The 12,300-nt window shown below is 33.2% G+C and overlaps 2 protein-coding genes across 3 annotated transcripts in view; one reads left to right on the top strand and one right to left on the bottom strand.

Moving 5' to 3' along the window:
• The window catches only part of LOC135838591 (NADH-cytochrome b5 reductase-like), a 280,351-nt gene that overhangs the window by 83,822 nt on the left and 184,229 nt on the right, over positions 1-12,300 (top strand). The gene's annotated exons all lie outside the window — the stretch shown is intronic.
• The window catches only part of LOC135838583 (fatty acyl-CoA reductase wat-like), a 107,575-nt gene that overhangs the window by 35,317 nt on the left and 59,958 nt on the right, over positions 1-12,300 (bottom strand). For both annotated transcript variants that reach the window (XM_065354267.1, XM_065354268.1), the window contains exons 2-3: positions 5,854-5,982; positions 1,887-1,980 (exon numbers count right to left, since the gene is read on the bottom strand). In XM_065354267.1, coding sequence (XP_065210339.1) covers positions 1,887-1,980; positions 5,854-5,981 — 222 coding nt within the window. In that variant the 5' untranslated portion in view covers position 5,982. The remainder of the gene's footprint in view (positions 1-1,886; positions 1,981-5,853; positions 5,983-12,300) is intronic.

The raw sequence follows: 12,300 nt of genomic DNA, 5'->3' as shown, positions 1-12,300 counted from the left end.
CATGACTTAATTCTCATTTAAATTTCGACGACGTGCCAAGTCGTCAAACATTCGCGTCTACTAATAATTAATCGATCGGACATAAATAAGTACCCACGTTGGTATTATTACGTCTCCGGTAAATTACGAAAGTGGAACAGACTATCATTGAATATGAGAATTTCGTGGTCATTTTATCGATTACGAGTAGATGAGACATGTTCGCGATGATACGAGGTAGAGACACCAGCCAGGTACATACATAACATACGTGTTTCGAATAAAAAATTCGAAAATGATGACCATGTCTTGAAATTTTTTACTTAAAAAAAATCTTCAATCGTGGATGTACTCGTAGTTTGTCTAAATATTCTATGTACGAATACACAACTGCCAATGCAAACATCAGGGTGTCTACTGGCAAGAAAAAGGCAAGAAAGTTAGAAAAAGGCGAGAAATTCACATGGGTGGCAAGAAAGTTAGAAAATAGTGTAGAAATTCCTTCGAAAAGCAAGAAAATTTCCAAGAATTCACATCAAAAATCTCTGAAAAATTGAAGCTACCCACCAAAATTTTAAGTTTTTATTTTGTTAAAATTGATGATGTTCTACTTTTCGAATTAAAAATTTTCCAAAAATTTTGCCCTCGCTTCGCTCGGGCCATTCAAGATGCTATTTTCAAAATTTTCAAGAATTCAAAAATTAAATAGGAAATTTTTCATTTCCAGGTAATACCCAAACCATTTGAAAAGTGCAAATTTTTCATTTTCTGAACAGAACGACTAACTTTTCAAAATTGTTGATATTATTGAGCTTCGCTGAAAATGTAAAATAAAGCATACAAAATGGTCGTTTTTTCGTTTTTTACACCAATTTTTTCAACAAATTTTCGCTCTCGCTTCGCTCGAGCTGTAATTTTACCCTCATTTCAATACAATGATTATTCATTGTGAAGAGTTTTCTGAAAACTACCTAAAATGTCCATTTTTCGTGTCTAAATTTCTGATTTTGCTCTCCCCTCAATCACAAATAAGAATATAAGCTCTTTTACGGTTTGATCCTGTAATTGTTGTATATGTCACTGGTATTTAGCACGTTAAAATTTTGATTTTTGTCGGAAAAATAACAATTTTTTGTTGGAAAAATGACATCATACAGCATACACCCCCTCCCCCAAATAACCTGACTTCGATCCGCATTCGAGTTAACTTTTTATTTTGTTACTGTTTTCATCATAGAATTGAATTCACTTCAGTAGACATGCCTCAACGTCTGTTTTTATCACGTTTTTTTATTACTATTTTTTCATTTGAGAAATTAATTCACTTCTCTGCTTTGAAGAATAAATTTTTGAGAAATTTTGTTTGGGAGGGGGGGGGTTAGAGGGGTTAGCGAAGATTATCTAGATGCGTAAATTTGAAGGGGGTAAGAAAATTCATTTTTGGAAGCAAGAAAAAAGCAAGAAAAAGGCGAGAAATTCGCCTTTTTGATTTTAGTAGACACTCTGAAACATTGACCAAGTCACGTCATTCAAGTTGGTTTGTTTCTTCGATGTTTACTTACGTAAATTTCAACTATACAAATTTTAAAACAAAAAAAAAAAATTAAAGGGCAAAAGTCGGAACTACATCAATAGTTTCCGAATATACACGTGTGTGAGGTCATCCGTTACGAAATTCAATTACAGATGAAAAATATTATTTTAATTTATATATTCAAGGATATATATACGAGCTGCAAATTGTACATTATTTTTTGAAACCGAAAAAAAACTCCAAAAAAAAAATAAGAACACGACAATATTATCACTTTACGGATAGATACATTATTATAAAGAATAAGTACCTTACATTCTGAAAAAAAGAAAAGAAAAATGCAAATTAGAAAAAAACACAAAAACATGCTTACCACATCGTCGAAAATTGCTTTAAAACGTTCGTTCGGGTCTTTTCCTTTCTTCTCTCTGGTTAATACATAAATTTTCTTTATTCCGGGGCAGGCACTGTGTAAAAATAATAACCATCAGCGTATTCGCGGTTTACTTTGTTACTTATGTATTTTGAGTTAGAAAAGCGAAAAATTATACAAATCAAATTTTCCTCGCATTCGATATCTATGTAGGTTAGAGAGGTACCGATTGTGGAACTTTTTTATACTGTTTGAAGCTTTCAACGTTGTTGTTGTTGTTGTGTAATTTGTATTACATCGTATGTAAGAAATATCGCGGTTGGAATTTTAAAAACGTATATTGTAAGTTATTTATACAGTTTGTCTCGAAAGTTTAACCCTGATAGTTTTTAAACCAACCTAGATTAAGGTAATTTTCATCGCAAGTTTCAGCGTATTGTGTTTTCAGGGTTGGCTTTTTTTTACCCTGTTTCTCGAAAGAATCTGCGTTTTATTTTAGTCAGCTGGCTCAGTGTATATAATAAAAATTTCATTTTTTTCTGTAGAAGTTTGAGCAGTGCATTTTTTTTAAAATTTAAATTTAAAAAATCTAAAAAATTGTGAAAAAATATTCGAAATGTCAACAACTAAAACTTCAAAAAGAATGTATTGAAAAAAATTGCCCAATTAGGTATTCAGTCAAAAATACACACAAAATAATTTTTAAATGAAAAAAATTCACCAAAAATTTGTAAAATTAGAAAAATTGCGTTTTTTGAATGCTATTTTGATATTTTTTAGTACTTTTTCAAAAAACAGAAAAAAAACTCAAAACATTTTTTTAAAAATGAGATGAATTTTGAAAGTCACAATTTTTTTAAAGTCATCCTTTTTATGGCTAAAATGATGGAAAATTAAAACTAACTTCAAAAAACTCCGAAAAATCGAAAAATATTTTTGTAATACCACACTGAGGGGAGTGGAGGGGGTGGAAGCTTCGGAAAGATGATAGAAGTCAAAGAAAAGTCGACGAATGTAGTATTGGGAGACCTCTTCTGATATCGAATATATGTATGTATAATTTTGGTCACACCTTGCACAACTGCATTCTACATACATATATGCACTTTGAACGCGAGTGTCAACCCCCTCCCCAACCATCATCACCAGAAAACTTGAAAATCACGACTAATTTCCATTTTACCACATCCCTCGTTACCTACCTATGGTTTTGTTCAAAATTAATCTAAATATGGAATTTGGAAAACTGTACATTTGAACATCTGTATTAAGCGATTGAATTCATATCACTCGAGTGGTCATCTTCATACATTCATCATTTTTAGACCTGTTTCAGTCGTGAACATTTTCTGAGATTCCCTGCTCCTTTCCTCCTCTTCCTCTCAAAGTCATAAAAAAAACATTAATTTTAAAGTATTTATGCGACCTATTAAAACAATATGAAATTTCGCACTGAACTTCAAAATTGCAATAATTTTTCATTTTGACCTCCTCGGTGAATTATCCTCCTCTTCCTCCTCTTAAAACCGATCCTGAGCTTGGAAACAGAAACATATTATTCTTATACATCTGAGCATCAATATTAAAAATTTATATCACACAGTTCGTACATTTTTCACTTGGGCATGTCTCAATTCTGTGAATTATCATCAGACCCCCTTTCCCACCCTTCCAAATCACTTATAAGGACTCTCTTTTGCAAAATATCGATACCTACCTAAGACCAAGACCTTTTAAAGTGGTTCAAAATTTCGCAAAACAAGATGGAATTTTATTGAAAATGTTCAAGAATTGAACCAAAAATTATGAAGTACATACAATTTTCAAGGAATTGAGTATTGATTCAGAAAAATTGAGCCTGTTGAAGAAGTTCAAGGTTGTTAACTACGACTGAATTGATTATGTTCATTTTCAACACGAATTTTTCATTGATTCGTAGAATTTTGAATCCTGGAAACTTCGAATAAAGTCCTTGGAATGGATTGAGCGAAGAAGTCGAATGCTCTCAAGTATTGAAAATTAGTATTTCTCTCGTTTTTGAACATTTTGTTGGCACGTCGAATTTCTTATCTTTAAAAGATGTAGATGGGAAGTTATGAGTACTGTAATATTTGAAAATTACAAAAATTTGGTCCATTCGAGAATCTTTAATAATTTACGATTTGAAATAAGTAAATGCTCTGATTTGGGGCACGAAGGACTTGAAGTGCGCTGAAGGAGCAACTTTTTGGGCAGCTCAAACTACTCTCCAACCTCTCAACTCACTGTAGGTAAATCCCAAATGTCCTTGCTGTCTCCAGATTTCAATTTTTTCACTCAAAAATAATTCTCAAATCTGGCAAATTTTCGCCTACAAAAAATTTTTTCTCAAAAATACCCTCAAATGTGTTCCTTGAGGTCAAAATACCTATTCTTTGAGGGTAAAGAATATTTGAAAAATATAATATCAACGTAGAAATTCCGTTTGATACCCTGTCCTTATATGGATCCCAAGTACGAGTATCTTTGCTGTCTCAAAACCTGGCATATTTTTGCTATTTTACAATAAATTTTCCCAAAAATGCCCTAAAATGAACTCCTTGGGGGTCAAAATTACCTATTCTCTGAGAGGTTTACTGTTCCTCATGTGAGTATCTTTTAGTTTTTAAATTGTTGAAATACTGTTCTTCGAAATGTTCAGGGCATTTAAACCCCCCTCCCCTTCTCCTCCCATTAGTTTGTCTCAGAATCCTGATATCTCTAACAATTTTTCTGCCAAAAAAATCTCACGAAATGAAACTATACTCAGTTTTTGAACTTTCAATAAGTAGGGTAGGAGCCATCCTAACCTCCCACTTCGCTACTAGCTTCATGAAAATCCGCCAAAAGATTGTCAAATGATTAATAAAATCACGTTTGAAAAAATTTCACATCTCCTCTTCAATTTTCGTCTGATATTTTGTGTGAAATTGAATGATATCTACTTGAAATATCTGGAAAATTGGAAAAATTGGTGCTGAGAACTGAGAAAAATCAGGAAAAATCGCGATTTTTCGAGCACCGTGTAAAATTTAAAAATTTCAGTCACCGATCTCGAAAGTGCCCATCATCCTACTGACACACATTTTCATCACCATTCCCAAAGATATCGAAGTGGACTTGGACTTGTGGGACATACTGTACGATGGAAAATATTGCATAGCGAATCGCTCGACTGTATTATTATATTTATTCGCTCAAAGGAAATTCATAACTTCGATATATTTTTGTGTTTTTTTTTGCCTGTCCCATGTGTAAAAGTAAGCTACCTACGTAACGTACGTAAAAATATCTGCGAATATACGTTACAGTAGATATGTTTATTTTCTGACACATTCGGTAGATGTATATGTACGAGTACGAGCAGGTAATTTGTGCGTGGAAACTTTTGCACCCTTTCATTACCACGTTTTGCTGAAGGCGACAAAATTTCATCATCTTCCTCGTTTCAACGCTTTGGACAAAGTTGGATAGCAAAAAATTTACAGATCTCCTTCGCACACCTTCAGGCACATACGAGACTGTATATTTTTCATTTCACGTCTGAACGTCTTGTATAGACTCTTATACAGTCATAATATAGCAGTGGTAGATATACTCGTAATTAAGTGTAATTAAGATGATAGTTTTGTACATAGGTAGACATACGTCTGCGTGTCTGGTACATATGTTGAAAAGCGAAATATTAATTTTATACATAAACGTGTCCTTAAACTTGAAACGTGTATTTTTGAATTAAAGGTTCATCGTCGTCGTCGTCGTTTTTGCAGATTTAAATTTACGTTACACGTATGCCGGAAATAGACCGATGTTAAAATTTAGGTACCTTCGTTTACGTAATACCCGAATTGATGCGTGCTTTTTGAGTAGGTGCTGGACGTAGGTCTATCTATGTATGTACCTCTCTACCTATGTATATTTCTATGCTACGTGTATGAGAATTACTCACCGTAACAATTTCTCCAACAACAGATTACCTAAAAAGCCTGTACCGCCGGTTAAGAATACCGAATTGTTGTCGAAAAATTTCTGTATCTCGCTTAGGTCGTTTCCGTTTTCTGCCTCTGTGCTCGCCATTCTGAAAAAGAAAAGCACGAACTTGATTAAACTTTACAAACTTCTCGTGTGTAAGTTCGTTTGCTATACGTACTACTATACGAGCTACCTAAAATAACAGCGGCGATTAATTTATCGAAGCTTATCGTCTCGAGGATACCTTTCATGGTATTGTATATGTAAAAGGGACTTATCCGATCGAATGTCTTTTCCTGTTTATACCCTGCTTGTAGAGAGGTATTTAAAGTGGGTCGAGGATGTAGCATAAACGTTATATGTACGTGCAAACGTACTGTAACGGAAACGTAATATGATTTGACGAAAACGTTATTGTAACTCGACATAAATGCTGAAGAGTTGGTAAAATAACGTTTTCGTAACGTAACGTGGAGTAAATATCACTGTGATTTTTAACAAAAATTCTACAGAAGAATCAAAAAATGGAATTCTATGTGTCAAGGGGACATGAGCAACATGAGCATGGCGAGTAGAAATTCTGCAAAAATTCTCATTAAATTCGATCAAACTAAGATGAATTTTTTTAAATGTTTGTTCTAATTAAAAAATTGTAATTCCTTGAAAAAATTGTGGAATCCGTAACACTGTTAAAAACCTAATTATAGGAATGAAACACGAAAAAAATTAAATTTTTGTAAAATTTTACAAATTGAAGTAAGTACGAGTAAAAACTGTATAAGACATTCAATCCAATGCAAATCAACAATAACTGTTGAAATTTTTGTAAAATTTGACAGAAATTAATACGTAGTTACATGAAAAATTGTGAAAAAGATATTTAAAATTTTTTCATAATTTATAAAAACATGAAAAAAAGCTCTAAGTAACAAAATGTAGAAAATAGAAAATTGAATAAAATATCGTTAAAATGACTTTTAAGAATGAAAATTTCTGCAAATCCACAAAAATTGATAACGTTTTAAAATTCCACAAAACTCCGCGAAAATTGCATAAAACCCCATTGAAATTTTGTCTAAGCCCAAGTGAAAGTGTTAAAAACACTGAAAAAAAACCTCCAAAATACGGTGACAATTTGTTGAATTGGCAAAGTTACATAAAAAATGTTGGAAACACGTTAGCATAATATTACTTAAAAACACAAAAAAAAATGTTGAAATCAATGAAAAGTGCCAAAAATAATGGAATGTTATACAAATTGCATAAAAAGTGTTCAAAACACCGCAAAATGATATCAAAACACGAAACAAACTGTTAAAACCAATGAGAAGTACCAAAAGTCATGAAATTTTTGGCAAAACTTGCTTTAGAAGTGTTGAAAATACGATAAAATTGCATTACAGTCCAAAAGGAGTTTTAAAATGAATTTAAAAACACTGAAAATCAATGAAATTGTAGTAAAATTTGACAAAATGTAGAAAAAATTGTATAAAATATTGCTGAAATCATGAAAAACCGATGAAACCTCTTCCAGGCTCTAGTAAAAGTAAAAGCATTATAAATGATGTAAAACTTCAAAAAATTCTATAAAAAGTGTTGAAAATACGATTAAATGAATCGCAATAACATGAAAAAAAAATCAAAACCAATAAAACATTCAGAAAGGTAATGAAATTTTAGTGAAATTTGACAAAAATTTGCTTAGAAAATGTTGAGAACATAAAATTAACAGAACTGTTGAAATCAATGAAAAATATCAAAAAGTAACGAAAGTTCCTTGGACAAGAATTGCATATAAAATGTTGCAAACACGAAAAAAAGTGCTGACATTAAAAAAAAATATCTAAAAGTGATTAAATTTCCGTAAAATTTTGCAAAAATTGCGAAAAAATTATTGAAAACACTGTAAACTGATGTAAAAACACAAAAAAGAAGGTTAAAATCATTTAAAAATGCTGAAAAGTGATGAAATGCAAGTAAAATATCTGAAATTAATGAAATTTTTAATGAAATTCGACAAAAATTACACAGAAAGTATTGAAAGCACCATAAAATAATGTAAAAAAAACGGGAAAAGGGTTGAAATCATTCAAAAATGTTGAAAAGTGATGAAATTTTCAAGTAAAATTTTACAAAAATTGCATAAAAAGTGTTAAAAGTACGATAAAATGACATAAAAAAAACACAAAAAAATGTTGAAATCTAAAAGTACCAAAAATAATGGAATTTCAATGTGTCATTTCAACAAATGTAGAGGGTAGATGAGGACCCAAAGTACTCGTTATAGCAGGGAATATAATATGCCTTCGGTTGTTGGTAACACTGCTGGTGCAGTGCCAATTTAGGGTGACAATGAAAAAAAAAATTCAGATTTTTGAATGCAGCACACCTGAAAAATGTGCTATGAGGTGTCAAAAAATGATCCCCAAAGTTTCATCTCTCTAAGTTGATTTTAACCCGTGCCTCAAGGGCCCCAAAGATCTGAACGTAATGTCCGAGCGCGACCTTACAAGTCTCACGGCGGCGTGTGGTGGAGAAATCATTGAGTACGCGCTACGTGTACGAAGTGCAGTAGAGTAAGGATACACTGTTTTTTTTTTTTTGATAATTTGGTTTTTTCGTCACAAGCCAACTCTAAAACAGTTTTTAAATAATATCTATTTTCTACAAAAAACACAATTTTTAAATTTTATTTCACTGTGGAAAAAAATTAATTAAAAAATTGATCTATTAACACAATTCTGTTCTCGTTGTTGCACGTTTCTCTATACCAAAAGGTTACAATGATATAAAATTCACTTCTTATACATATTAAATATTTCTTCACTCACCATATCCAAGTCCAATGGCATCATTTTCCTTATATCCTAGCTAGAAACTAATTCCATTGAATGAACATGACTTTATTAATGAAAACCAGATTTTCATAAGGTAGGTAATTAATGGCCATCGGACATGGACAGCGAGTGAAAAAATATGGTATTGAATAAGCATAATAAGTAAATTTTATATCCTTGTAACCTTTTGAATTTTTTGCAGGCGGTGAAAAAGTATAGAGAAACATACAAAAACGTGCGTTAAAAGCTCAATTTTTTTCCAAAGTAATGTAAAATGGAATAATTCGGTTTTTTCATGGAAAATATAATTTAAAAACTGTCTTAGAGTTAGCTTGTGACGAAAAAAAAAATCATCAATTGTCAACAGAAAAAAAATACAGTGTATCCTTACTTCAATGCACTTCCTACGTGTAGCGCGTACTCCATGATTTCTCCACCATGCGTCGCCGTGAGACTTGTAAGGTCGCGCTCGGACGTTACGTTCAAAACTTTGGGGCCCTTGAGGCACGGGTTAAAATCAACTTAGAGGGATGAAACTTTGGGGATCATTTTTTGACACCTTATAGCACATTTTTCAGGTGTGCTGTAAAAAAAATAATGAAAAAATTTTTTCCCTGTGTATTTCATTGTCACCCTAAGTGCCATCTAAAGCTCTTTAATACAAGTATGGAAATAGATTATGCTCTTAAGAAAGTCTTAGCATTTTGCGTAAGTTTTACATACTGCGCACGCACAAATCTGTTCACATTGTACAACGTCTCACCCCATTGGTTGCTCCAATGCGTGACGACACCAACCTGCCATGCGCAGTACGTAACACATACGTAAAATGCTATGACTTTCTTAAGAGCATAATCTATTTCCATACTTGTATTAAAGAGCTTTAGTGCCATCTAGCGGATAGTTTTGTGAGGTGCGGATGACCGAAACAGACTGCCGTGTCCGCTTTGCAGTTGTCTCAGGTCGCTTAGAGTAATCGCTCCTCTGGACGGACGTTAGGACAACCAGCCTTTTGAGCAGAACTGCATGGACGCGTGTGTATTTATAGCTCTAGGTATTACCTATTAGTCGTGTGTAAAATAATGTATGTTCATTAAGAGAAGCTCAATAAAGTGTTGTTAAAAGTGATTTATCATCTTTTGGTTTATTGGTCGGACGAATAGTGACATACACACAATCTGTATGAGGGAAGGTGTAGGGTATTAATTAGCCGAGCATACCCCGGACAGGTACATCAGGGAACTAAGTCCTCTCAGCAGGACAAAGTTCCCACCTATCTTCTCTCTACACAAAATTGCATAAAAAGTGTTGAAAGCCCCCCCCCCCCCAAAAAAATTCATTGATCCGAAGAAAATTATGAAAAAGTAAGTGATGAAATTTCTGTGAAATCTAAAAAACACTAAAATTAAATTTGGCCAACATTGCATAAAAAGTGTTTGAAAGACGATAAAGTGATACAAAGATAAATACCAAAAAAAAACATGAATGAATAAATCTTTATTTAAGGACGCCTTAGAATCTAGGTCTTTTAGCGTCCACTGTTTGTTTAGGTACATAATTGTTTTATTTGAATCGCTTTGAGGAAATTTTCAATTTCCAGAATGAGTAACATCCCAAATTCTTTTTTTTTCTTTTTTTTCTAATGCATATAACAATCTGATTTTTAGTCCAACTTTTGCATACCAATTTTTCGAATTCATCTGTTGAACATTCTAGAACGTTGAAGGGTTGATAATTTGACTGTTGGACAATTAATATTGTCTATGCGATGCCGAAACTCAAATTTCATAATTTTCAGCAATATGGAGCATTTAGCATTATTTTGACTTTTCAAAATTTTCTCCCAGTTCTTTCAAAGACTGGAAGTGGAAAATTGGTGAATGGTAACTGAAAAGTTGATTTTCGTTCCACTTAAAATAATTCTTCAAAGGCTAGAGCATTTAAATTGAAAAAAAGTACAATCCTACCCACCCATTCCCCTACCCGAAATATTCCGTACGAACTCGCGTGCAAGTTACGTAAATCCGAAAATAATCTGTTCCTTGTTCACATCCCTGAGTAATTCCTCCGGGTATAAGCATAGAATTTCTTCAACATTCTCAAAGAGTCAGCTATCCAGCCAGCCATCCTTTATAAATTAACCACATCTTCCAAAATATCTCACAAGCACTTGTAAAATATCTTATCGTATCTATACTCGTGCGTCAAAAGTTGAACTTTATTCATCAAGTTCAATTCAAGTTACCGCGTTAGAAAACAAACAAACCACCAAAGCAAACAATTGAAGAACAGTTCGTACTTCGTACAGTTGAGTGAACGCTATAGCCCACTGATAAGTAAGGCGCGAGTGGACTGGATGAGGAGATGAGGGCGTTAGATAGAGAAGTTTTCGAACGAATTGAATTTTGGCCAGTTGAAATAACATATTATTTGTCTGCTTTATTTGCTCGCGAATTGAGAAGCAGTTCGTGCAAGTGTGCCCTTGAAAAGATGGTGTAAAGTAATCAAAGATCATTCATTTGGAATTTTAAATCGAAATTTACATTCGGTTTCGTTTCGCTCAAGGATTCTTACGACATTTCTAAGGTTAAGGTTATTGTATTTTAAATCACTAAAACAATGTCTCCTTTGGAAAGAGATGAAGTACAAATACAAGTATAATCTTGAGCTAGTTGCGAAGAGATTATATAATTTTAATTGACGATGTGTAAACGTGATGCTGTGCTGGAGATTTGAAGAATGTGTGCTATTCACAGATGAGTCAATTTAAAACTTTTCACATCTAGGAAAGGGGAAATCGTTTCCTGATTTTTGATGAGTATTTTTTTTCATTCATACTCGTATGTACGTTTGCAGGTTATTTTCGTGCTATTTTTAATTTTGAAAAATTATGCATGAGAATTGGCTTTCGCATCCACATTTGTTTATAAACTGTATTGGAAAAAATTCCCCAACTATCCGATGTCATCATAAATCATGCAGGAAATAGATCACCATCAGCATGCGTTAAGCTTAAGATCCCCCTCCCCCCGCACCCTGCTCTAATCTTGAGCCGTACGTTTCGGTACGTTGGTCGCGTCTCATCATCATCGTCGTCTCTTCGTCTTCGTCTTGTCTCGAGCCAAATCGCATACTTATAAAAATCTTTCGTATCTTCCGAAACAATACATCGACAAAGAAGCCTATTTAGAATTTCTTCTCACGTAATGTGAAACAAAATTCTTGAGCACGTTGTTGTAATCGAGCCTCGCGCGCTACGCTTGATAGCATTACGAAAAATGCATAGTGTTATCCTCATCGGTATGATGGTCCATATTTTTAATAGTGTATCTTGAATACGATAGTATACAAAGCTATGGCACTATACGCTGTACAGCCTATATGCATTTCGTTAGAGCTCATCTCAGTTAGGTGTAGAACCCTTGTGTACGAATTGTTGTAAATGTTACATCATTAAGAGGACGTACGACGACGACGTAGCGAGTAGTCGAGTACTTATTACTTATTAGAAATCGTACTATGGATAGCCGAGAGTTGAGATTATGCATTGTTATTAGCACGTTGCTATTTGGCAGATCATCGTCTTA

The sequence above is a fragment of the Planococcus citri genome, chromosome 3 (assembly GCF_950023065.1).
Source record: "Planococcus citri chromosome 3, ihPlaCitr1.1, whole genome shotgun sequence".
Taxonomy (NCBI): Eukaryota; Metazoa; Arthropoda; class Insecta; order Hemiptera; family Pseudococcidae; genus Planococcus; species Planococcus citri.
The sequence above is the reverse complement of the archived record's forward strand: the minus strand, read 5'-3'. Positions and strand labels throughout refer to the sequence as shown.